The sequence below is a fragment of the Musca autumnalis genome, unplaced genomic scaffold (assembly GCF_047663935.1).
Source record: "Musca autumnalis isolate F117 unplaced genomic scaffold, ASM4766393v1 scaffold_4, whole genome shotgun sequence".
Classification (NCBI taxonomy): Eukaryota; Metazoa; Arthropoda; class Insecta; order Diptera; family Muscidae; genus Musca; species Musca autumnalis.
In genome coordinates, this window is record NW_027411977.1 from 183,335,024 (window position 1) to 183,361,471 (window position 26,448).

At 37.1% G+C, this 26,448-nt stretch overlaps 1 protein-coding gene across 1 annotated transcript; it reads left to right on the forward strand.

Moving 5' to 3' along the window:
• The first annotated feature begins 2,255 nt into the window (after window positions 1-2,255).
• LOC141403176 (phospholipase B1, membrane-associated-like) lies at window positions 2,256-3,593 on the forward strand. The gene has a single exon (XM_073985351.1). The coding sequence runs from the start codon at window positions 2,256-2,258 to the stop codon at window positions 3,591-3,593; it is 1,338 nt and encodes a 445-aa protein (XP_073841452.1).
• The last annotated feature ends 22,855 nt before the right edge of the window (window positions 3,594-26,448 follow it).

The window sequence follows — 26,448 nt, forward strand, 5'->3', positions numbered from 1 at the left end:
TGAATCTATAAATCAAATAGTATCGGACCGTATATCTGAAAATAGTGAAGTAGCCTTGTGTGAAGTATCAATGCCTGACAGAGACATGTGGATCGGTGGAGCTCTGCACAGATACCCGCTGGAAGCTGCGGGTTTACGGATGGGGCTGTGCTAGGTGGAGAACCGGACTGGGTTTATATATCATGGAACCGAAACGAAAATCTCCCTCCGTCTGCCAGATCATAACACGATCCTGCAGGTGGAAATCCGAGCAATAACAGAGTGTCTGAATTGGTTTGATAATCACACAAGGCCTACCACTGCAAACATCCTTACGGACAGCAAAGTAGCAATTACGGCTATAACAACCAAGACAGTGAAATCTAGAACTGTCGTAGAATGTATATAGCCTATAAACAATTACTCCCAACTCGGTACGGTATACATTATATGGGTACCAGAGGCTCAATTCTGTTTCTATGAAAATGTGAAATGAAAACTTTTATAAAGGAAAAAAAACAGTCAAATGAAAGAAATTATGAAGGAAATATTTTTCATTTCGAATGTTCATAGAACAAGAATCCAGCCCCAGGGCATACCGGGATTAGGGGTAATGAAATAGCAAACTCCTTGGCAAAACAAGCCAGGGAGCAACCTACAGTAAGTCTAAATAACGTCAAGCCCTTTAAAGCTACTCGTCTAGAGCTAAAGGTATGGACAAAAAATGCACATATATCCCTCTAGTGAAGAGTATGGAAGAGTAGTGAAGAGTATGGAAAAACACAAAAATCCTATGGGGAAACCCAGGCGAGGACAAAACAAAGGAACTACTTTTACTAAGTAAAAAGACAGCAGTATTCTGACAGGCATCCTTACAGGACAAGTACGTAAAATTACAATAAATTGTATATAAAATCGCAACTCAAAATGTATAAAGTTTTAAACACATTTTGCGTAAAATCTCACAAAATTACGCATTTTTGTGTCGCATCTTGTTGCCTATCATTTTAATAGTGAAATTCAACAGAAAAAGTTTATAGTGTAGTATATGTCTGTCGGCACAGCTGACTGGTACTTTCCTGCATGTTTTTGTTATAGAAACATTCAAATACATATTCCCAATGACGCATTAAATTATATAATAAAGCTAATGCCATGTTCATACTAGAATTTGAATCACGTAGTTCGTTCTCATAATTACGTACACGAATTAACCCGTTCATACGACATGGTACACAATTCATAGCAACATGATTCATATTTTCATAGTTTTTATTTTCTGATTTTAAAGAAAGTTTCGTCCAAAAGACGAGTAAAATTAATTGATATGAACTGAAAAACTATTTGTCCTTCTTTCAGATATCTATTTAATATTTAATTACATTATTTTCATTCATCTTTTCTATTTTTTTCTCACAATTTTGGTGTTTTCAGCAAATAAAAATATTTTTCTATTTTCAAAATTAAGGAGAAAGTGACCTGCCAAAATAACTTTTTGGTATACAGACTTTCTGGCAGGCATTTGATTTTTGTTTTTAAATTTGTACGCGAATTTGAAACGAAGGACAAGAAATGCAACTGCAATAAACGAAAATAGAAAATTTGCTATGATTTGAATGTTTATTTGTCCTTAAAACGTTTACTTTTCATTCAGGTTTTGCAGTTTTACTAAAAATTTTTGGGTTTTTAATAAATTTTAAATTTTATATTTTTCTTGTCATAATTAATTTATTTCGATAAATTCTCTCATTTGTTAGAGATGGGACATATTTTATCGTCGTTCTGAGAGTAATTTAAATTGAACAAAGTACACAAATCGTTGTTCGTTCTCAAAATTTTGTATGGGAAATGAAGTAATTATATCGTAATTTGGGGTCGAACAACGAATAGAGAACGAATTACCGTCAGTCTGAACAAGGCATAAAGCTACTATCATCATTGATTTTTAGCGTCGGTAAATTTAAAGTTTATTATCTTTAGTTAGTTGGGCACTAAGTTCCAGATTTAATTGACAAATAAATTGTGTTAATGCTTCGGCATAAATTTGTTTCGCGGGTTCAGGGTTTCAATGTGTAAATGTCAAGCCTGACCTCAAGTTCAACATTAGTTTAGCTATGCTGTTTATCTATTTAAAATTAAATTTAGTTATGAATTAAACGTAGTGGAGTTTAGAACGGAATTGTACCAATCAAACAAAGAGCGGTAAGAAAAATAAATTTCGATTCTCTCAAGGGAAGAACAAGTTTGTAATTTAGTATATTTATTTACTTTGCAGAATGCACTTCCAGAACAACCCACTACTCAGCTTACTTCTTCTGCTTACTTTTAGTACCATCAATGAGGGCTTCCAACACGGGGCCACTGATAGGCTGATCACGCAATCCGGTATCCGTAAGGGCAAATTCAATTTGAAAGATGCTGAAGATGGTAAACTTTTGGTTAGCAATTTGGATGATGGTTTCCGAGACTTTCTGACATTATTATACAAGGCTTACCGCAAATATTCCGATATAAATTTCAGTAATTTATACGAGAATAACTTGAAGAGAGGTAAAGTACAAATTCCAAGCCGACTTGAAGATTTTCCATGTCCACTGAATAATACCAGATCGCAAAGAAGACCAACCTCGGTCCATCAACTAAGACCTGGAGACATTGATGTCATAGCCGCCATAGGTGATTCATTGTCTGCCGGCAATGGCATATACTCCAAGACATTTCTCAATATGGTAGCAGAGTTTCGTGGTTTAGCCTTTTCAGGTGGTGGTATCGGCAATTGGAGAACCGTGCTAACATTGCCCAACATTTTAAAAGTGTTCAATCCAAACTTGTATGGTTTTGCCACGGATAATGTTTTGACCCATGAAAAAGGATCGAACTTCAACATTGCCGAGCCAATGGCAATGTCAAGAGATTTGGTGTATCAGGTCCACAACTTAATACAACGCCTTAAGGCTGATCCCAATGTGAACATGCAACAAGATTGGAAATTGTTAACCATTTTCGTTGGCAGTCTGGATTTGTGCTTTGATTTATGCCATAGCGAACATTTGTGGGAGAAACTGAGGCAACACGAAATGGATTTAATTGAGGCCTTCACTTTGTTGCGTGATAATGTTCCGCGATTGGTTGTGAATTTATTACCCGCTCCCAATATGGTAACCACCTTGGGTCAACTACGCAACGTTCCCCTGCAATGTAAATTGGTACACACAGTGGGCTGTCGTTGTGTTTTCTCTGCTGCCCACAACGGCACTTCGCTACGTATTACTTCAGAGTATTTTACCCACTGGCAGGGGATTGATGAATATGTAGCTTCACTTCCAGCCTTTCAAAGGGACGATTTCACTGTTCTCTATCAACCGTTTATGGCAAATGCCAAATTGCCCCGACTGTCGAATGGTGATGTTGATTTGCGTTTTTTCTCCAGTGACTGCTTTCATTTCAGCCAATTGGGCCAGGCCGCTGTGGCCAATGCATTGTGGAATAATATGTTACAGATGCCGGGGCGGAAGGATGACACCATACGAGAGCCTCTGCAATATTTTGAGTGTCCCACTGCCCAAAGGCCGTACATTGCGACATTGAGGAATAGTGCTTCAGGATATATTTAAGTTTTTTTTTTAATTATGTGTAAATGTATTCTTATGGTTGTATTCTGTATTATTCCTTTATTTGTTGTGTTGTAATAAAAAGAAAAACAAATTATACCTAAGTCCATAATCCAATATGAAGGTTATCCAGAAGGTGAATTTCGCAAAAAATGCAGATTTTAAGACCTATGACAAAGGAGAATGTTTATTATAATCTATACCGAAATGTGGAAATGGTATTAATAATTCGACAATTGGCTTAGTGTAGTCGAATTAAAGATACACATCTATATCAGTCGTCTAGTAGTAGCCCTTTGGTTTATTCCGCCTGGAACAAGAAGAGACCATATCGTATGAAGCCGGAAGCGAACAATTTGCAGAACCAACGCCTTGGCTTCGTACAATCCACACCGACCGCGAACAAAATTCCTGAGTATTTCAGCATGCAAATCTTCTCTACAAGTGATGTTGTAAGACACGCGGTTCGGACTCGGCGATAAAAAGTAGATTCCATATCATTTATACAAGATGAATCGGCCAGCACTCATTGATATAGTAGATGTATTTTTCACTAAAATGATTTCCTGTAGTCAGAATGAATGAACTTTGGCATATTAATGCCTAAAATAACATTAATTCCACTTTATTATAAAAAAGTTTCCGCACAAACCGATTTGAAATTTATTTATTTTATTTTTTTTTCGTGTTTAAAATATTAAGAATTAAAAAAACTTGTTCTTAAAAAATTGTTTCCTGTTGCACGATCGAATTACCTTTTGCCTATGAATAAAATAACTTTTATTCCATTTAAATATTGAAAAAGGTTCCGCACAAACAACTTTTAATTTTTATGATATATGAAATAAAGTTACAGTATAGTCTCGATAACCCGGACACTCGTTTATCCGGACAACGCGGTAATCCGGACACTAAATTTTTTTTCGTACCTCGATAATCCGGACATCAATATTTTTTTCCTATCATGAGCATTAAATTCGTATTTATTTCATTGACGTTTTCGTTCTTAGCAATAGCAATTGGTGTATAAATAAGAACAATTAAGTTTTTCAAAGTTTTCGGTCCACATCTCGTCTTTCCGGGTAGCCACTGTTGACACAGTTATACAGTCAATATGGAATTAACTATTTGAATCTGTTGAATGATTTTTCTACCCTTCAACCTAGTGTTGTGTAGCCTATAAGGGAGACTTCTCCCATATCAATGAGTGCACCCCGATTCATATTAGCTCAATGATATGGGACCTACAGTTTATCGCCGAGTCCGAACGGCGTGTAGAGAAGTTTTTAATGGCTGAAATACTCAGGAAATGTCGCCAACATTACTGAGGGGTATTTTGCCACCGTTGAAAAGTGTTATGATGTTGCCTGGCCGGGGTATCGAACCCACGACCTGATATGTGCAAGGCGGGTGTGCATACCATTGCATTAGAATTAATAGCTTAGCTTGGAATGAATAGATTAGTTTTTAGATTTTTTAGATTCTCAAACTCATATTTTGAGTTACAGACAAAAATGGATAGAATAAAAATGCAAATTATGAATGAAAAGTTAAAATAAAAGTTAACAGTACTCTTGCTATAGGCAGAACTTACCGAATACTTTTTTGATCACTTACTTACTTAGTTGGCCCATTACAGAACATTTGTTCCATAGACCTTTCTGTTTTTCGCTTGACTTTTTGGAATACCGCGCCTTTTCATTTCTTCATCCACTTGTATTACTTAAACCATAGTAGCATCTGTTGGCCAATACAATTCTTCTTCTTATTTCACAACTGATGTTGTTTGTTGTTTTTATGGCAGTGCCGAGGTAGACGAAGTCTTTAACTACCTCAAAATTGTAGGTACCAACTTCCACAATTGGTCCGAGTTCTATGGACGCTTTGCGCGTCGACACCATCAATTTGGTCTTTTCGCCGTTTACCGCCAGACCCACTTTCGCAGATTCTGCTTCGATCTTCCTAAAGGTATCAGTTACTTCCTTTACTGATCGTCCCATGATGTCTATGTCATCAGCATAGGCAAGTAACATGTGGCTATTGGTGTAAATTTCTTTTGACATTTGCATCTCGTATTACCTTTTCCAGCAAAATGTTGAATAAGTCACACGAAAGGCTGTCTCCTTGTCTGAAACCTCTTTTGGTACAAAATTCTTCGGAGCCATCGGCTCCTGCTGCTTTATTATTCTTCAGCCGGTTGATTGCTGTTTTTACCTCATCTTGGCCGGGTGGTATACATTCTATACCATCTTCTGGGATTGGGTCTGTGGTATCGTCGTCTTCGCTACTATTGGATACCAGCAGATTGGAGAAATGTTCCTTCCATATCCTGAACACGCTATCTGTACCTGTTACCAGATTACCTTGCTGGTCTCTACAGGAAGATGTGCCTGTACCAAAGCCATCTGTTTGATGTTTTACTCTTTGGTAGAATTTTCGGACTTCATTCTGGCTCCTGTACATCTCGATTTTTCCCCACTCCTGCTTTTCCATTTCTCTCTTTTTCTTGCGGAAAATTCGTTTCTCTTCTCTCATTTTCTCCCGATATCTCTCTCGTGCGCTACGCGTTGCTACTGATTGTAAAGTAGCTCTATATGCCGCATTTTTCTCTTCGGTAGCAGCACGACACTCCTGGTCATACCGTGAATTCCTTTGTGGAGGTCTCTGGAATCCAAGTATGGATTTTGCGGCTGTTTGCATGGAGTGGGCAATAGTTTGCCATTGTGTTGTTATGTTATCGGGACAAGGAGTGCTCGCGTTAAGCAATTGGGCTAGTTGAGTGGAATATGCTGTGGCTATCTGTTGTGTTTGCAGCCTATCGATGTCCAACTTCCGCATTGTGTCTGTTCGTGCTTTATTTGCAACGTTTAGACGTGTACGTACCTTTGCTGCAACAAGGTAGTGGTCCGAATCAATGTTTGCGCCTCGGAACGTTCGTACACCCAACACGTTGGATGAATGTCTTCCATCTATCACAACATGATCAATTTGATTACTTGTTCTTTGATCTGGAGACAGCCAGGTGCCCTTATGAATATCGAGATGATTAAATCTGGCCTCATACCATTGTCAGAAGTTTCACTGTGGAGTTTTAGGCTACAAAAATACACAGGAAAAGTCACATAAATTACTGGTTGAGTAAAATTAAGAAGTAAATTTGTTAGACAGGTAGCTGCTTAAAATGGTCGCAACCCGTGATATTTGCTTATGAATTCGGTTACCGTAGATGTCAGATTATTATCTAGTAAACCTCCGATATAAATTATTTTAACTTACAAGATTATGTGTTTTTGTGACTACTCGGTAATCCGGACCATTCGATAATCCGGACATAGCCGAAACATGTGGTGTCCGGATTATCGAGACTACACTGTATATATAGACAGCGGAATCCTATGATGGTCGTAGAGAAAATCTGAATAGACAGAAACTCGTTTTATTACAAAATAAAAAGAATTAGGCCCAGAAATTTTCACATATTTTGCATGTCGTGCATATTTTGACATATTTGAACATATCTGCATAAAATGAGCATATGCAAAAATATATTCAAGGATTTGTGGTCTAAATATCCCACCGAAATGGCTGAAATTTGGTATTAAGTTTTCGTTAGGGGTATGCAACTTTACAACTGAAATTTGTCCGCATATGTCCACGTCTTCATATAGCCCCCATAGAACGGTACCTATCGATATTCAGTATTTTGAAAGATGTAGCCTCAATATCCCACCGAAATGAATGAAGTTTGGTATTTAGTCTTCGTTGGTTGTATAAAACTTTCCACCTGAAATTTGTCGGTAATATTGAAATATTTGTTGCATAAGAAAATATGTAAAATACATAAACCTTGCATATGCAAACTTTATAAATTTTGCATATGTCATATGTTCCGATTGCAATGTAATCAGAAGCCAAAAATATGCCTAGTCCCAAAATTTGACATGAATAGGACTAAAAATAGGGGTTGCATTAAATTCCGCTATCTAGTTATATAATATAAAATGATATTTATGTAATAACACTATGATAAAATTTGTGAGAACCAAACAGTCGTATGCCCCTATACCTTGTTTTCAGTTAAAAATCTGCTTACAGTGACTTCAAAAATTTTCAAAAATTCTGAAAAATAAAAACTTTAAAAGCTTTTTGTACGGAAGTTTTTTTATCGAATCCCTTTATAAATAAGATTTTATGTAATCTTATGCTTGGTTTACATTTACGAAATCCACTCGATTTCAACTGTCAATTCCTTTGTGTATACGACATATGAAAACTCATCCGAAATCCATTGAATTTCATTTGACGTTTAAATCGAGCGGATTTCGTAAATGTAAACCAAGCATTAGGTAAAAAAATCATCAAAATACAATACATTAATATTGTAGTATAATGTCATGTTCACATGAGCGTTTCAATTACGTTGTTCGCCTGTCGAACGACGTACACGAATTAACCCGTTTCCACGACACCATTCGTAATTAACAGAAACATAAACAAAATTTCCTTGATTTTTGTTTCCTTGTTTTCACGATAATTTGAACCGAAAACACAAAAAATATACATTAAATGCATAGGAAAAGCAATAGACTTTCCTTCAAATGTATCTTCTATATTTAGCTGCACACATTTCATTCATTTTTTCCATAAATTCTGAATAATTTTACATTTTCAATATATTTTTATATTTTTCTATTTTCAAAATTAAAGAGAAAGAGACATGTCAAAACAATGTTTGTGTATACCATGGTGTAAGAAAGAAGGTGATACAATAATACCAACTGATGTCCTCATTTGCTGTCAAAACATATTTTTAATCAAAAATAAATAACAAATATTTCGCTTCTATAAAAAAAATCTGTGTACAACATCTTTGTTCAAACTTCGCGAATAATATTTTAACGTTTTCTTCTAAACTATGTGGATATTTCGCGCAAAAAAAATTGACAGCAAATGAAGACTACAACCTAACGTCAACTATTGGATCACCTTGTTAAATTCGCCTTGGTGTATACAGACTTTCGGTTTTTTGTTTCCTTTTTGTTTCTGATTTTTTACGCGATTTTGAACTAATGGACAAGAAATGTGTGTGGAATTAAGAAGGAAATACATCCATCTTCCTTCTGCATCTATATATCGACGCCTCCAAACAATAGTATGCTAAGTCGACTTAGCATGTTTTCAAGTTCTTTACATTTTTGTATTTAACGTCCTTTAACTTAAATTCTGTCAAATTTTGGTAATGATCGGACAATCCGAACAGAAGTTATAAACAAATATTTACTTAGCATAGTACTGAAGGTCAAAGAAAATTCCAAACATTCAGAGCTTGTCCTGCAAAACTCGCTTTTCAGAATTAGCAAACTATTATTTGGAGGTGTCGAACGTCCTTTAACTTAAATTCTGTCTAATTTTGGTAATGATCGGTCAATCCGAACAGAAGTTATAAACAAATATTGACTTAGCATAGTACTGAAGTTCAAAAAAATTTCCAAACTTTGAGAGCTTCTCCTGCAAAACTCACTTTTTAGACTTAGCATACTATTATTTGGAGGTGTCGATATAATGTTCAGTTCATTAACTTTCATTCATATTTTTTATTTTTTCTAAAAATTTTTGTGTTTTCAACAAATTTTTCAATTTTGAATTTAGACATGTCAAAATTAATTTTTTCGATAAATTCTCTCATTTGTTAGGGATGGGACATACTTATTCGTCGTTCAGAGAGTATTTCTAATCGAACAACGTAGAAAAATCGTCGTTCGTTCATAGCATTTTGTGTGGGGAAATAAGTAATTTATTCGTAGTTATGGGTCGAACAACGAATAGAGAACGAACGACGTACCGTGGAAACGGGCTATAACAAAGTAGTATAAATACAATGTCACACATGTCGACGGGAATATTAAATAAATAAACGAATATTTTCATAACAAACCACCAACCAAGGCAAATTTATATAAGGTATATGCATGAATTACAACAACTAGCAAATTTACAAAAACAGTATTGTTGTTATTGAAAATTGATCATGTTGTTGTTGTGTTTGAAAATTCATTGTTCTACTTAATCTGGCGTTGGGTCTACTATCTCCAGTTCTGATAAGTCGAGCGCCATTATCACTGTTCTATCACACGGTTTGTTCTAATTGAGTGCTCGACTAATATGTGTGAAGCTGGCGTGCAGCTCTGTTGTCGTGCTGTGCTGCTTACGGAACCCAAGCTGATGATCGGCAACTGGATAGCTATTTCTAACGCTGGGGAGGACTAAAGCCTCAAGAATTTTTGCTACGGGCGACAAAAGCGAAATCGGTCTGTATGATTCACCTTTGCTGGCATCCTTGCCTGACTTCAGTAGGGGACCACCCTGCTGCCCTTTTTACCAGACTTCGAAAACGATCATCTAGCCGTTTAAGCATTACCAAGAAAATTCCATCAGCGATCAACGCTTTGGATGATTTAGCGTTCCTGATGACATTCGCAACATCATCCATTGTAAATTGTGAGGGTTTCTCCTCGGCAGGAAAAGATCTAATGCGAAATAGTTATTTTCTCTTCACTCTATCACTCCCGGGTTTCTCGACAAACAGTCGATTAAAATAACTTGGGCACCTTTTGGTATTATTCAGCGTAATGTTGCCAAACGTTGCTGAGGTTCGTTCTACCTTCTTCCCAAGGTTCGAGAGTTTCTTATCCGTTGTCGAAAATTCACTTATTCTGGCTCCAATGTTGCAATTTTTCAAATGATTTAGCCACTTTTCCGATTGTGCTCACCGTCTAACATGTGAACTTTAAACTGAACTGAAAATTTTCTTCTCACTTTGGGTATTCCACCAGCAGGTATATAGTGAGCGGCTGCAACAGTGAAGTTGTTCGGGTACGATCTTTCTGCTACGCAAACATTGGTAGAGTTGTTTAGATATCTGAAGCTGTGACTACTGAACTCTTTGAAACTAGGCCTATTTGTTTTTCATAATTAATGAAAATGCAGCGTTGAGAGGAGACGAAATCGGGCGGTCTGCTTATAGAGACAACTATGGGGAGATTTTCTGAACCAAGAGAAACGACGGGTTGCCAAGTGACGTACTTTGTAAGACCAGATAGCACGATGATTATAGCTAGGGGACTGCGACCCTTTCCGCTAATTCTGGTAGAAGCGTCCTCATTGACCGCTCAAATCGTAGAACTATCAATTTGCTCAGCCAGCGCTGTACCCCTCTGGTCGTATCCGAGGGCCGAATGCCACATCTCATGATGCGCATTAAAGTCCCCCAGGTCGATTATGACATTCCAAAAGCGGGCTAATGTTAGGCTCGTAATCTAAGATACAGCTATTTCTCGGCGGGATGTATAAGTTCAGCAACTCTATCTCGACAGTTCCACACCTGACTGCTACTCATATACATTCCATCTACGGGTCCTTAGAGATTGGCTCAAACGAGACAGGTCTGTATTGGACAGACTGGTGTAATAGAAAAGCTAATCCCCCACCTCCACTTCCACCGTTGTTGATGAGCTTGGTTTCTTGCACCGCCGCGACCTTGATATTCCTCCGACTCATGAAGTCCACTATTTCCTCGATCTTACATCGGAGTGCATTGCAATTAAATTGCAAAAAGGATATATTTTATGAGATTGGGACAACAACGGCTGGTGTTAAATGCTACGTGTGCGTTAGCTGTCGAGGGGACTGCGGGGGAGTTTTGTAATCTGAGGTCGAGGTAGTTTCGTATTCTGATGACGACTCACTGGGGACTTTATTCACACAGCATGCAGCAACATAGTTCCTGAGTAGTCCCTCACCTGGACAATACAAGAGCAACCCATAAATGCACCCACTCCAAAGTTTGGAGTCCAAACATCTATTGCACCTCACCGAAGGCTGGATATGGGTGAAGATGCGGATGTAACAAACCGAGCACAAATATATTGGTCCTAGGTTTTCCTCCATCCCTGCACGGACCAAAAGAATCCGCAGCAGGCATTCCGATATATGTTGCTCCCAACACAGAAAATCGAAACAAATACAAAAATATGTACACTGAGGTGGCAGCCGCTGTCCGGAACGCCGATGTTGTGTGGTTCCGGGTCAATCCGGTATGAAAGAGCCCGCTGCAGTGGGATTTACTCTGCTTCATACGTCCATAATAATATTTATTTCCTCCATGAGAGTGGGAATGCTATTGCGTCTCGTAGTAGGTGCCAGATATTGTAAACCAATTGCAAGCATCAATATCTTTTATTCAACTTTTGTTGCTGAAGTAAAATTTTTGTTTCGTGAGGGAATCTTCATTTGATCCAACCATGTAACATTTCCTCCACATATGACCACTTTTGTTTTCCTCTAAGTGCCGAACCTCGTATTGTTGCTAGTGCAAGTGGTGGCTGCTCTACTGGCATATGCATGCGTCGAGTATGCCTTGGAACATGCTTTCAACGTTTGTGACGCGAAAATGTGTACCGGCAACCAGTTGAAATACCAGAATCTCACTTCAATGCAAGTTGCTATGAATGGAATTTTGTGGTGGTGGCTACCACAATTCAGCATCGATTCCATGATGTTGTACCCACAAAAAAAATCAGAGAAAATATCTTAAATATACATACATATGTACATACTTGTGTGGTTGTCTGGGCTCAATTGTAGTAGTTATTTCCCTCTCTATCTCTTACGATAAGACTCTCGATATTCAACTACAAAAAAACATAGAAGCAATTTGTGGGCTAAACTGACGATTAACCGGCTTTTCTTTTTTGAATAGTAAAATATTTTGAATGGGAAACGATAACAGCAGCACACACTATACATACATACACACCACATATGAATCAAGAGTTAAAACATATTTAAATTTTTACATTCATCCCAAGTGATGTCGTTGTAATTTTCAGAGAGTTCTTCATTCGATGATCACTTGAAAAATAAAATTGAATGCGGACATCAGCATAAATGCATAGCATAGCCTCTTTTTTATCCATCCTCTTGTAATAATTGTTCATTTCGAAGAAGTGTTCTTCTTATTGTTAATCAGAGAAAGCTTTCTCAAATTGAATGATGATAAAGATAGCAGACGAAGATAAAACATATGTAAGCAGCCAAATGTTTTCCCCTTTATATAATATCCGAAATTAATGAATTTAATTGTTTTAAAGATTACTGAGGGTATTATGTGAAAAAGAAAAAAAATATTATTACAGAACTAGCAGACCCGGGTCCGCGTTGTTAGGCTGTCGTTTTGTTTTATAATGGCAACTTGTATGCTCTTTATACTTTACATTCCAAAAAATTTCACAAACATCGGTTCGTTATTTTTCGAGATATAACATATTTAAAAACTGGCCGTGGTCGGAGCATTGGGTCCCAACTAAGAACTTTTGTTCAGGGGCCGTTGTGTCACCAATAAATTTACAAGCCGAAGTGTTCATTAGTTTAGCAAATATAGCAATTTTAAAACAATAGGCCTATTTTCTTAGGCAACTTATTCACCCAAAGAATTGGAACATTCGAGCCGGAATAAGTGAATTATGGGCAACGGTAAAGGCACTCTCGAATCCAGAACAGAAGAAAGATAGGACCTCAGTCACTTTTGGCGATGTTACGATGACTGATCCAAAGAGGTGCTCAAGTTATTTTAATCTTTTAGGAGGGTTGGCGTTTTTTATTTGGGATGACGACTTCTATTTTGTTTCTCAAAATAGTCAGGCTTAATCCCATAGTCGTTGTTTTAATATTTTATTAAAACAACTTTAATTTATTAGTGGGAAAAAATTGGCGATGTTTACCAAGGGGTAAGGCGGGAAGACTGTCGTTTCAGATCTCGCCACAGATCTTCATCAGTTCCCTTGTTTCTTGTTTTTCAACAAGAAACTTTTTATACCCAAGTTTCAATTGCCCGCTCAATAGATACATGTGCAAAGAAACACTCTGATCGAGAATTTCTTTGGCACTACCTAAACTCGGGCAACTTCACTTGCAAACAAAACCAAATCTTTCCCACTGCTATGCGTTATTTTAATCTACAATTTGTCGAATGCTAAACCATCCAAAGCGTTAGGCTGTGGCGGAAGTTCTACGATAATGCTGAAACATCTGAATGATTCGGGAGTTGGCAAGGATGCCAGCAAAGGTGAATCGTACAGATCAATTTCGCTGTTGTCGACGGTAGAAAATACTCTTAGGGCATTACACCCCCGCAGCTTAAGAAATAGTCTTCATATTGCCTATCTTCATAATGGGTTCCCTAAGCACATCAGTACTACAATAGCGCTGCACGCCATCTCCACACAAATTAGTCGACGAAACTACCAGAAAAAACCGAAAGGTAGGAGTGTGTTGGTGGCGCCCAACTTATCAAATACCTGTTCTCGTTCGTACATATAATTGATTATTTATTGTTTTAAGCTTGACCGGAGGGTAGTAGCTCGTTATTCATATCATGCCCGAAGTCTGGAAAACGGGCAGGGTGGTCCAACAATTTAAGCCAGGCAAGGATGCAAGCAAAGGTGAATCGTACAGACCTCGCCTTTTCGCTTTGGTCGTCTGCAGTAAAGGCTCTTGAGGTGTTACTCCAACCCAGCTTCAGAAATAACTATTCAGTTGCCGTTCATCGACATCGTAAGCAGCACAGGACTCAACCAGAACAAGCCGCCGTGTTTGTGGCGCTCGACTTAAAAAGCCTTTGAAACTGGCAAGCACTCCACACTGTTTGAGGACAAGGAACAGACTACCCTGCGGTCTAGATTGAAACTAGCTCTGTGGACGCCAGTCATATCTGGAATTCAGAAACACGAAGTCAAAGCCCCATATAGTTAAACAGGAAGTTAACAAAGGTTGGTGATATTGCAGGAACTGTTACGTTTCCACTCTCTCTAGGCGGCATTGAGATCGTTACGTATACGGATGAATGTACGACCTTGGCGTCAGGTATCTACCCTAATGTCATTTGTAAAAGGCTGAACTACTATTTGAGCGATCTTAACACCTTTTCCGCGCGAGGAATATGCAAATATCAACCAGTAAATCTACGACCACTCTGTTCACCACATGGACTGCAGAGATGAGCGCAGAACTGATCGATGGTCGAACAGAATTTCGATGGTCGTTATACAGAATGTTCATCTCGTCCGCGCATGCCATAGCAATCTACGACAAGCTGAAATGTAGAAACAAGGTCCTCAAGTCCCTAGCCGGCAGCACTTAGGGTGCAGATAACAAATTATTGTTGACCACATATGTATGTATGTATAACTCGATTGGTCGGTGGTAAGCTGTGCGGCGCCAGTGTGGTCCACGAGTGTAAGTGCAACGCAATGGAAAATTATTCAAATCCCTCCGAACGCCACTCTGAAAACTGCTGGAGTACTTGCAGGGTGTTACCGAGAGAGTCATCCTAATCACCAAATGGTGGAATAGAACCACAAGAGGCATGTGAAGAAGCATCTTCATGATCTAGAGAGAGAGTTGCCCAATGATGCAAGAGAGACACCCCACAACAGCAGACCTATCAAGCAGGTTTGAGTAGCATTCACACTGATGCAGTCGCAGATGCCATAAACCGCTGTCAAATGAATGCGGTCCTTGGAGTACATCGTCAAATATCACAGAAGCCACAACAAATCAGAGTAGTCTTGGCTCAACTACGTTCGGAATGGTGCAACCGTTTAAATTCCTGTAGGGCAAGGATGGTTGACACCGTACAAAACATGACATGCGTCAGACAACGTACCTTTGGGATTACATAGAGAACTCCAAGACAGTTGTTGTTCTCCACCGAGTTTGCAGGTATATCCCGCAGGCACCAATTCGAAGATCCACGGTATGAGTTTCACTTCCCACTTAGTAAGGGTAATGACGCCTATCATAGACCATTCTAATCACGACAATTACATGGATAATTTTGGGGAATCTCAACTCTCCATACCATCACAGAGGTGAACAGGTCTTGCTTCCAGCAGTGAGAAGGCACACAATCGCATATGAACATATGCTAGTATTTACTTACGTTGGGCGCCACTCTTTTGCCTAAAATAATTGTTATATGTGAGTTTATGGACGAATAATGTCCTCTTCATAAACCCAATACGGCCTTTAATTAAAAATATAACAAAGTATTAATGAAGAGGATATTATTCGACAATAAACTCAACGTAAAAATACCGACATAAGTAATAATTCTTTTATGTGCCTTCTAGGGCACAGAATTCATAAATTAAACATATGATAGATAGAACATGTAGCAATTTCCTTGGCCCTATTTTCAATCTAAAATCGCGTAACCTTCATTAGAGGTTAAATTACTTGTTTTTTAAGTTTTCCTCTCTATTTTCAATTATCGTGTTTTTTAAGATTATCAATATTTATGATATACGAGACGTCACAATAAAGAGCCAAAGATCGTGCATGCTTTCCCCATTTTCTTCAAACCACTTACAATAATGACAAATCAAAATAAAAAACCATAAACTATCCAAACACCTAAGCCCATGGATAAAATATGCATGGCTTTGTTTTGGGAAACCCTATAAACAATTATGGTCTGCTTCGAATTACTTACTTTCAAATACAGTGAAGATTCTTTAGAATGACTACATCACGTTTTTGGTACTCTTCACGGGTGACTTTCAAATTACGTTTCCGTTTTGAAAATAAACAGATTGATGTTTTGTTAGGTTTTTCCCATACGCCACTGTAAATGGAAGGGATCGATGATTGTTCGTTCATCTTAAAACAATTGATCATTTGAGACAAATAGAAAGAGTCTCCTCTATTCGTCACTTAATACCTTTGGAGTGGCATAGACTCACGCGTCTCTTCAGCACCTAAAGATCTTTTTCGTTTTGTGGAAAATGCAGTTCAATGTGGAAAATAAATATTTAAACTAACACTTGTATGCGTGAGTGAGTCTGTCTAAACAAATACTTTTGTACATTCGTACATGTGATATGTACGTAAGTGCAGACATACCTATTTAAATAGTCTGACACCGCATTGTGCCACAGTTATTTCAATATTCATTATAACCCACATGTTGTGCATGCTACGTGCCTATCATGGGTTTTGTGTAACGTTTGTGACCTGTCAAGTGACAAAGGAAACGAGAAGAAATAGGGATTTTAATTTATTTCGAAATTTTCGTATTGATATCTGCACAGGAAGTATTTTTGACCGCTGTTCCCATACAAGTTCGACCACAGTGCGGTGGTTATATCTGTCGAACTGTCGCATTCTCAACTAATGCCGGTAAGAATGTCTGTATTGACCGAGCAAAACGTATAGCAATTAAATTGCTCAGCCTGCACTATACCCCTTTCGTCATTATCTAGGACCAAATGCCATAACTCAAAAGCGGACTCATGTTGGGTCAATAACATGGACTACAGCTATTAATCGATGCGATGTATATGTTAAGCAACTCTAACTAGGCAGTTCCAGACCTGACTACTACCTCCATACATTACATGTTCGGGTCATTAAAGTTAGGTACAAGCTAGATCGGTTTTTATGGAACTGACTTTTGCAACAGGAAAGCTAATCCCCCATCATCACTTCTGGTGCGATCCTTCCTCAGTATGTTGCGCCAGCATAGAGAAGAAGGCCTCAGGACCGGGCCCCCAATTAAGCATATAAAACATTTTTTGCGGCAGTGGTGGGAAAATGCCTTATGTATTCACGTTAGGCCGTCACTCAACGTGGTAATCGATCTTCCTACAGACTAAAATCCACCTCCTCTCCTCTGGGAGTTGCATCCACCTCGGCACAGCTTTTTCTCAACCTTTTCCATTGTTTTGTCGTCCTTGATATTCGTGGATGTTTCGCTGATCCTGCAAGGCCAATTGTATGGCGATGGAATAAAAAGCGTTCCGTGAATCCTTCCCAAAGTTTTGGTCTGATGGAGGATAGGAACGATATTAATCTTAATGACATTTTGGGGGAATTCCACTTACACGTACTGAGGAAACAGAGTCCCACTCCAACCGGCGCGTGGCAATAATTTCGTAATATATCCATCGTATACTGTTTGACATGTTGAGAAGCCCGTCCATGACGTGGGAAACAGATGCTGATCGCTCGCTTCGAGTCAGACGCTCTCAGGACAATCCCTGCGGACATATAGGACAATTAACAAGACTTAAAAACTCACAGCTCGATTACATTATTGCAATTCAATAACATAAGCATACATTCTCCGTGTCTTCTCTTTTTTAGGTTCATAGTTAGTTCAGTTCACATGCACGCAGAGAAAAAATATTTTTCGCTTTTGTTCCAAAAATGTAATTGTTTTGTTCAAACATTGTAATCCAAATCCAAAAATACCATCTTTTGTTCCAAACATAGAAAACAAAAACAACTTTCGAATTTCCGCAATATTGTAAAAATCGTTAACAATACCGATTGTAGGAACTATCATAATCTAATTTTGTTTACAAAAAGTATTGTCAACCCAGAAAACCAGCCCAGAAATTTTTGATTTGAGTGTATATACTTCTCATATACACTTTTCACATAACTTGGATATAAATGTCGCGTATAATATTGCAATCATTGATGAACACAATACATGGTTTGCTGCATTGGCTGACAACAAAGACAAACAAAAAGCCACAGCACCCACCATAACAAACTCCGGTATAACACCATACCTCAAAGCACAATGAAGATAGAAGAATGAAATAAAACAGAAACAAATAAAAACAAGAGTCTCATTGTTGGTATACATACACACAAAAACAAAGATAAAGGCATCATGTCATACAAACACAAAACTCACCATAATTGTTTTTTTTCAACACGGCATCGAATAGCAAGAGTAGAGAAAAAATTGTCGAAGAAAAGAGAGAACTATTGTCCAGTTGACAAAAACTATTTTTGGATTTAACAAAACCCAATTGTTGGAAGCACAATACTACATTTAGAATTTAACAATATCTTTACAATACATATTTTGCTCTTCGAATATTGTTGGATCAATCATATTTTTTTTCTCTGCGTGTGGTAATATTTTTCCGCATTGTCTTTCTTAATAATTGCTAAAATATCATCTAGTCATTTGGCTACATTTTTTTGATACTTATGTCTTTAAGTTGTAGCTCATCTATGGTTTCGTCAAGTAGGTGGTCTAAAACTATATCTGCGATTGAAGGTGAAGGAGGGTTTCCCATGGGCATTCCATATATTCATTTGTAGTTTGCACAATAGGTACTGAACACCGGTCACTCACTTGACGTTAACAATGTCAAAATATTATAATATATAATTGTTCCACAAACATCCCATAAGGGGCAAGGGGGACTTCTCTCATATCAATGAGTGCAACCCGATTCATATTAGCTCAATGATATGGGACCTACAGTTTATCGCCGAGTCCGAACGGCGTGTCTAAGACACCACTTTTGTAGAGAAGTTTTACATGGCTGAAATACTCAGGAAATGTCGCCAACATTACTGAGGGGTATTTTGCCACCGTTGAAAAGTGTTTTGATGTTGCCTGGCTGGGGAATCGAACCCACGACCTTATGTGTGCAAGGCGGGTGTGCATACCATTGCACCACGGTGGCACCCGTCAAATTATTAGACGAAGAAATAAAGGAGATAAAGAGAAAACGTGCTTTGGATGCGAAAAGTACTGCATTAAATACGCGCGCGTCCTTTTGCAAACATTATTTGTGAATTCATAGAAAAATATGTAGGGGGCTATTCTGAAAGTAAAGTCCCCGTAAGTTCTCTCACTCTCTCTTTTAAGTTGAAATGGCGGAAAGACAAAACTCACCGGTAAATTTCGTTCAAAATAAAGCCGTTAGTGCAGCGGCACTTGGGATAAAACTGAATTTTTGGATGTAAACTTTTTGCTGGAAGGTATGACAACAAGATAACTTTATTTACAAGGTTAGTGGATAGATATGAGGTTTATTCCGTAGTAATTTGCTCAGATTGTATTATCTGCCTTTTTATGTATTAGCTATAGACTACTGATCGGTTTTAGTTTTAAAAAGACAGCATACTCCCTTCGTCTATGCGTCTGTCGACGCTTTTGTATTTAACGGGTTGGAAAAAAGACTCTCATTAAAAACGACTAAATAAGGTCATAAAACTGATCTTATTTGCTGGTCAAATATCACATCCATTTGTAATTTACTTTATTGACACCCGTGCCCTACCGCAGATTATTTATTTAGGATTTACGAATGGTTTCACATATGTAGGTACACATGTATGTAGTATATGTGATTGTCAATAGTCGGAAGAGTTTAGAATATGCTGGACACATTGATTAACAGAGTAATTAGCAAGATCTTACTACACATCATACTGCAAATGACAGACAGTAATTAAGTCATGCTAATTAATCGTTAGTTGTAGTCATTGTCATCTCCTTGCCTCTTAATGCTAACCATTTGGATGGAATATCATCTGCTGTCAATATGGATATCCTTGAGTTGGTCTACGATTCACATCACTTCGGATAGGGTAAAGGCAAATCAATCAAATCCAGCCAGAAACACATCGCCTGTGTTTTTTTATTCTTCTTTTATGTTTTCATATGGGTGATTTGACTGATCTCGGCATTACTTCTGTAGATACATATGGGCATGTAAATGACTTTTAAGAGTACAAGCATACATACGTAGGTATGTATCTACATTTACAAGTATGACATGCATTTATCTTTCTATGTTTGTTTTTCATTAGGTATTCAGTTATTCGTGTGGGTTTTCATTCATACGGAAAATGAGAAGAGAAAAATAAGAATAAAAAAACTCTGGAGTGGTCTGAAAATGCCATGGATATTTTTAGGTCTTTAAAGAAAATCTTGTCATAAATCACGTGATTTGCTGTATTTTTTCATTGATATTTTTGTTTTTCTTATTTCTCGATCGAAAATACATTCAAACAAATACAAGGCATTCAAGCATGTGCACACAAAGTGTATTGAACTATGTATTTGGGTGTCATTAATTCGTCTACCTCTGTCTGCAGGTAAAACAATTGTTCAAGCCTGTTACCAGTTTGAAATCCGATTTTGTTTTTCTTTTTTCTTCAATTCTAATTTGTGGTTGATTCAACATGCATATGTAGGTACATACATATTTCATTTTTGACAATGTGGGCTATGTTATAAAATTTCAATTCTTCAGTATTGTTTTTTATTATGAAAACAAAATAAAACCCGACATTAAAATTCATTTTTATGCGGGGGACACTAATTGAATATGGTCGTTTAATGTGTTACAGAATAAACTATGTTTTATTATATCCACTGTCTTTTAAATTGGGAGCCACAAAACAAACCAGTTTCCTATTAAAACTATTAAAAAAATCATTATTTGATTTCTTATAATACGTTTTAAATAAAATTTCTTGTAATACCTATGCTGTGATCGTATAATACACGAATTATAAATTCGAAATAGCTCTAAATAGGTCTGTCTGGTTACCCTAATAGTACGGTTACACTACAGTTTTTTTCCGGGTTAACCCACTCCGAGAGGATTTATTTGACGTCGGCGCTATGGAATTGACATTTGAAATCCAAACGCACTGTGTTAATCCAGTTAAATGTAACCGGGGTATAAAACTTGTACCAATTGTTGCTGGAAGACGTCTGTTAACACAAAAATCCAGCCAAAGTGAGCGATTTGAGAGATACATTTTGACAGTTCTTTTACTGAGAGTTTGCAAATTCTTGCTGGACAAATTACTTCTAGCAAGCACTTGCAACTCTCCTTCTTCCTGAAAATAATCAATCAGCTGTTTTTAATTATTCGATGATTTATGTTTGTGAAAATTAAAAACAATTGTATTGTGGAAATGGCAAGCCTAATTGTATTGTTTTTTTTTTTCGGAGAACAAAGTTGCAACGTGGAAAAATTCCTTTATATACTGTAAACCTAAAGAAATTGAAGGCCATGATATGGCTGTAATCACCTCAGAAAACATTGAACTTCTCTCCCAAAAAAAAAAAAAAGAAATGAAATCTTCCCAGCTTGCCCATATCAGTAGCGTTTGGTAGATATGTACCACCTTAAAATGTTTGATTGAGGCAGCATGAGGCAGTACATAATAACAGTTTTTTGGACATGCCTATGGCGCCATGGGTCAATAACAAAGATTTCCATTACCATTGCGCCGAAAGGCAATGTACTCTAAACATACAAATGGTATAAAGTGAATAAAGAAATGGTGAATATGCCTGAGGCACCAATCAAGTGTTGATAAAAACAGTATTTTTGCATTTTGCGAACAATGCAATGCAGATTAACCAAATTTATGAAGTGATTTTTTTTGATTGCTTATCGCAAATGGTAAATTAAATATAGACCGGCATTATGATTCGCCAACAGAAAGTAACTTACATTTTCGATTAGGTTAGATAATTGAACACACGATCGTATAATGTACACAGTTGAAGGTTACTGTTGAATTCAAATAAAATTTGATGCCTCACATTACATTTACATATAACTGGAATTACTGAATCCAATGGATTTAAACTGCCAAAACGGTTGCGTATAACTAAAATAAACTTTTATAAAGGAGATTAATCCGACAAAAGCTCTAATGTAAACATGGCGTCAGTATATCTGCTACGTCTTTATAATCTCCGACATGGAGTATCGTCTTCGAAAGCTGTAGTTTAAATTTTGTATTTTGGCATCCAAACTCTACACAAATGAATGCCAGCCAGAGCTCCGATTTGCTAGTTTTTACTCGCGAGTGAAAAATACCTGCGAGTGGGAGTACTCGAAGAGTACGAGTTTTACAAGAAGTTTACTCTCCACTCTTTTGTTTTATTTGGGAGCACTCGCGAGTACTCTTGGTTTAAAAATAAGAGTGCGAGTGAGAATACTCGAAATAGAGTACGAGGTTGCTCGAAGAGTAAAATCGAGTGAACAAATATTATTTTTGCTGTTTGTGTTGTTGCGTGTGTAGTAGCAAACAGGTTTTGATGTTCCTGTGGACTGAATATGGAAAGAGCAAGTTGTTAGGAGGTCCAGAGGAGGTTGTTCCGAAGTTCGGAGGAGGGTGCTCGGAGGTCCATAGGAAGGGGTTCGGAGTTCCGAACAACCTCCGACCACCCTCTTCCGAACTTTGGAACAACCTCCGAACTTCGGAACAACCTCCTCTGAACCTCCGAAATTCTGAACAACCTAATTCGAACCTCCTAACAACCTCATCCGAACCACTGAAGACACAAACGGTCAAAAAATAAATAATTTGTTCCTACTCGATTATACTCGATTTTACTCTTCGACTAAACCCGTACGCTATTTCTAACATTTTCACTCCCACTCGTTTTTTCTTGCAAAACTCGTACTCTTCAAGTACTCGTACTCGCAAGTAAAAACGAGCAAGTCTGAAATATGCTTCGCGAGTGACGAGTAAAAGTAGAGTATACTCGATTTATTTTTTCTACTCGCGCGAGTACTCCCCCTCGAACTCGCTCGAATTTCACTCAGGAGTAGAATTCGAGCGAGTATTTCGGAGCTCTGATTCCAGCCTCGGTTATATGTGAACATAGACATATATATTGTAAATAGTAGTTTGACCACCATTATTATAATATCACGTTTGCACTTAACAGGATTAAATAAACCCACTGGGTTTCAAATGTCATTCAATAGCGCAAACGTCAAATAAATCCTCATAAAGAAGTTTTACCCGGTAAAAAGCTCTAATGCAAAGGCCGTTTAAGTCTTCTTTTGTTATAGTTTTATTCCGAACAGATTTATAGCGTTCCAGTTAACTTAAAGTTAAAAGTTATAATTAAATTTCAAGGAGGTCCTTCTTGGCATTAAATATATTAAAGTGAAAATTATATTTTCAAGAATAGGCAAGAATAGGCTTCTTGTCTTTGAAGGGTATCACCTCACATTTGTCGACGTTTAAAAGCATTATCCATATTTGGAAGTATTCAGGGGTTTGATCCAAATATGTATGAATTTAGTGTGTTATTAGTGTTCCTTTTGTGCGCTCCTGCTGCAGCGACAGAAATGTCATATACATAAATCACTAATAAATATATTGAAGAGGACAAGAGTCTTGACCCTTATAGAACTCCAGCATTGACTGCCCTGTCTGACAAATAATCCTCTTCTCACCATAAGACTATTTACGCTACGAAACTAGTCAGTAGCCTATCCTTCTCATTTTATTGCGATAGTTATACCCTTGTTATTTAGAGCTCTGGTCACATATTCCCCTAAGGCCATTTTCATAGAATATAATCTCTCATATTTCATAGAATATAACAAAATCAAATAGCTTCCCGAATGCTGAAAGTAAACTAATTGGTCTATAACAAACGCAGTCGGGTATTGCAATAGCCCTTTTCCACGAAACCGGAAAATAGCTTTGGTTTATGCAGTGATTGAAGAAAATCGCAATATGTTCCTAAGAAGCACCACCTGTACTCCCTAACACAATGTCATGGATTCCATCGTGTCCTGCGATTTTATCTTCTCTTCAACACTTCCCCAGTATTGAAAACTTTAAGGAATTTATTCCGCCTCATTTATTATGGATCATCTGATCATCGTTATAGTACGGTTACATTAGAGTTTTTTCCCGGGTTAACCACCTTAATGGGGATTTATTTGACGTTTGCGCTATGGAACATTTGAAACTCAAACGCACTGGGTTAATCCGGTTAGGTGTATTATAATCGTTTCATTTTAAATCGATACATCACTTTTGACAGCATTTCTAAGAGAAGGAATATCATCTTACGCGCTCTGTTGCCAGATATGCAATCTAAAGTTTGAATTCATAGCCCCGATTGCCATCAACATTGGTACCAATTAAAATCACAGAAATATCAATATTAGATTAATACTATGTTTACATATACGAAATCCACTCCATTTTATCTGTCAATTCCTTTGTGTATACGTCAAATGAAAACTCATCTGAAATCGATTGGATTTCATTTGACGTTTGAGCAATGGAATTGACAGTTGAAACCGTGTGGATTTCGTAAATGTAAACATAGTATAAGATCCCGTATTGACTCCGTTTGACGTATTTGTGGCATAATATTTAAATCATTGCAGCCGATTAAAAAATCCAAAACTATCATTAACAACTTTTTAGTTCTGGAACAGCGCTAAAAAGTTGTTAACTTATGCTTGGTTTACATTTACGAAATCCACTCGATTTCAACTGTCAAATCCATAGGTTAAAAGTCAAATGAAATCCAGATGAAATTTCATTTGGCGTTTGAGCTATGGAACTGACAGTTGAAATCGAGTGGATTTCGTAAATGTAAACTTAGCATTAGAAAAGTGTAGTGGTGTTTGAATAACTAATGATAATAAAGTAGAGTTGTGTAGTTCCGGAACGAACTAGTTCCAAGGAACTATTCCGGACAAGGAACTATTGGAACTATATCCGGCTCCTACATTTATATTGTTCCTTTAGCTCATATAGTTCCAGTCGTGCATATAATTCCTTTCATTTGTACAATTCATTTTCTTTATTTAATTCTACACTCACTTCGATCTTTCACGTTCGGTTCCTTTATCATTCAGATGCGGCCACATTGTTAAATAAACGTAAATCACATCCTCGTTACATCGCTTCAATTTATTTATTTTTATGTTAATTCATCCACCAAAAGATGAAAACAAAGAAAAGATTCGTTAAACTACTTCACTCGCGGAACTATTTGGAACGAAGGAAATAAAAAGAACGATAAAAGAGAAAGATTCATTGAACTTTATCGCTTTTGGAACTATTTGGAATTATAGAACTATATTAAGGAACTAGTTCCTTTTGGAAAAAGGAACTGGAACGATCGATCCTCTCCGGGAACTAGATTGCCCAACTCTATAACAAAGCACTGTAGAATCGTAACATAATCGGGGAATAAAACAACGTATACACCAGGTTAAATCAAATCCAATTCCGTAACTATAGCTTCGTTCCAATACTTTTTTAATGAGAAAAGTGTCAAAAGAGCAAACTGTCGAAAATAAGTTTCATATACACATTTTTCCAAAAATGTACGGGAACGGAAAAATGGCAGAAACGTAAAAAAAACTTTAACGTAATTTTAACTTTTGTCGATATTGGGTCTGTTATGCTTGGTTTACATTTACGAAATCCACTCGATTTTAACTGTCAATTCCATTGCTCAAACGTCAAATGAAATCCAATCGATTTCAGACGAGTTTTCATTAGACGTATACACAAAGCAATTGACAGATGAAATCGAGTGGATTTCGCAAATGTAAACCAAGCATTCGATAACTTCGTACTAAAACTTCATACAAGTACTTGCAACTACTTCTCAGTTCTATTTTACTGAACAAGTTCGTTATTAAACAGCATTTTGTAAAAGTTTGTACAAAGTTGTACGTCATTTATTTGACAGATATTGTATGGAATTCACAAATTAAATAATAATAATTAATAATTCACAAATTAAATAAGACATGTTAAATTTAAAATGTATTTAAGTATTAAAAACTACTTCTGTAGTTGGAAATCTTATATGGTGGATAATAAGCTTTGTTCCCGAAATAAAAAGTTTTTACAATTTTTACGACTTTTACACATTTTACTCGAAAAACCGTTCCCGTACACAAAAAAGTTGTAAACTGTTCACTTCTCTTTAAACAAAAATGGCGCTGAATTACGCTCTCTTTAAAAACTTTTTACTCGACAAATTTGAGCGTGTAAAAATTAGTAACATGGTTGTCGGGGTCTAATTGGCTGGTACGCCGACTTTGACATTTGTTCCAGTTTTTTTGACGTATTTTCCATTTTTCCGTTCCCGAACTATTTCAAAAAACTTTTGTTTGAGAACAATTTTTTTGCAAGTTCTCTCTTTTACGAGTTTTACAATTAAAAAGTACGGGAACGA

Coding starts and splice junctions, on each gene's coding strand:
- LOC141403176 (XM_073985351.1), top strand. CDS start 2,256: ATGCACTTCCAGAACAACCCACTACTCAGCTTACTTCTTCTGCTTACT.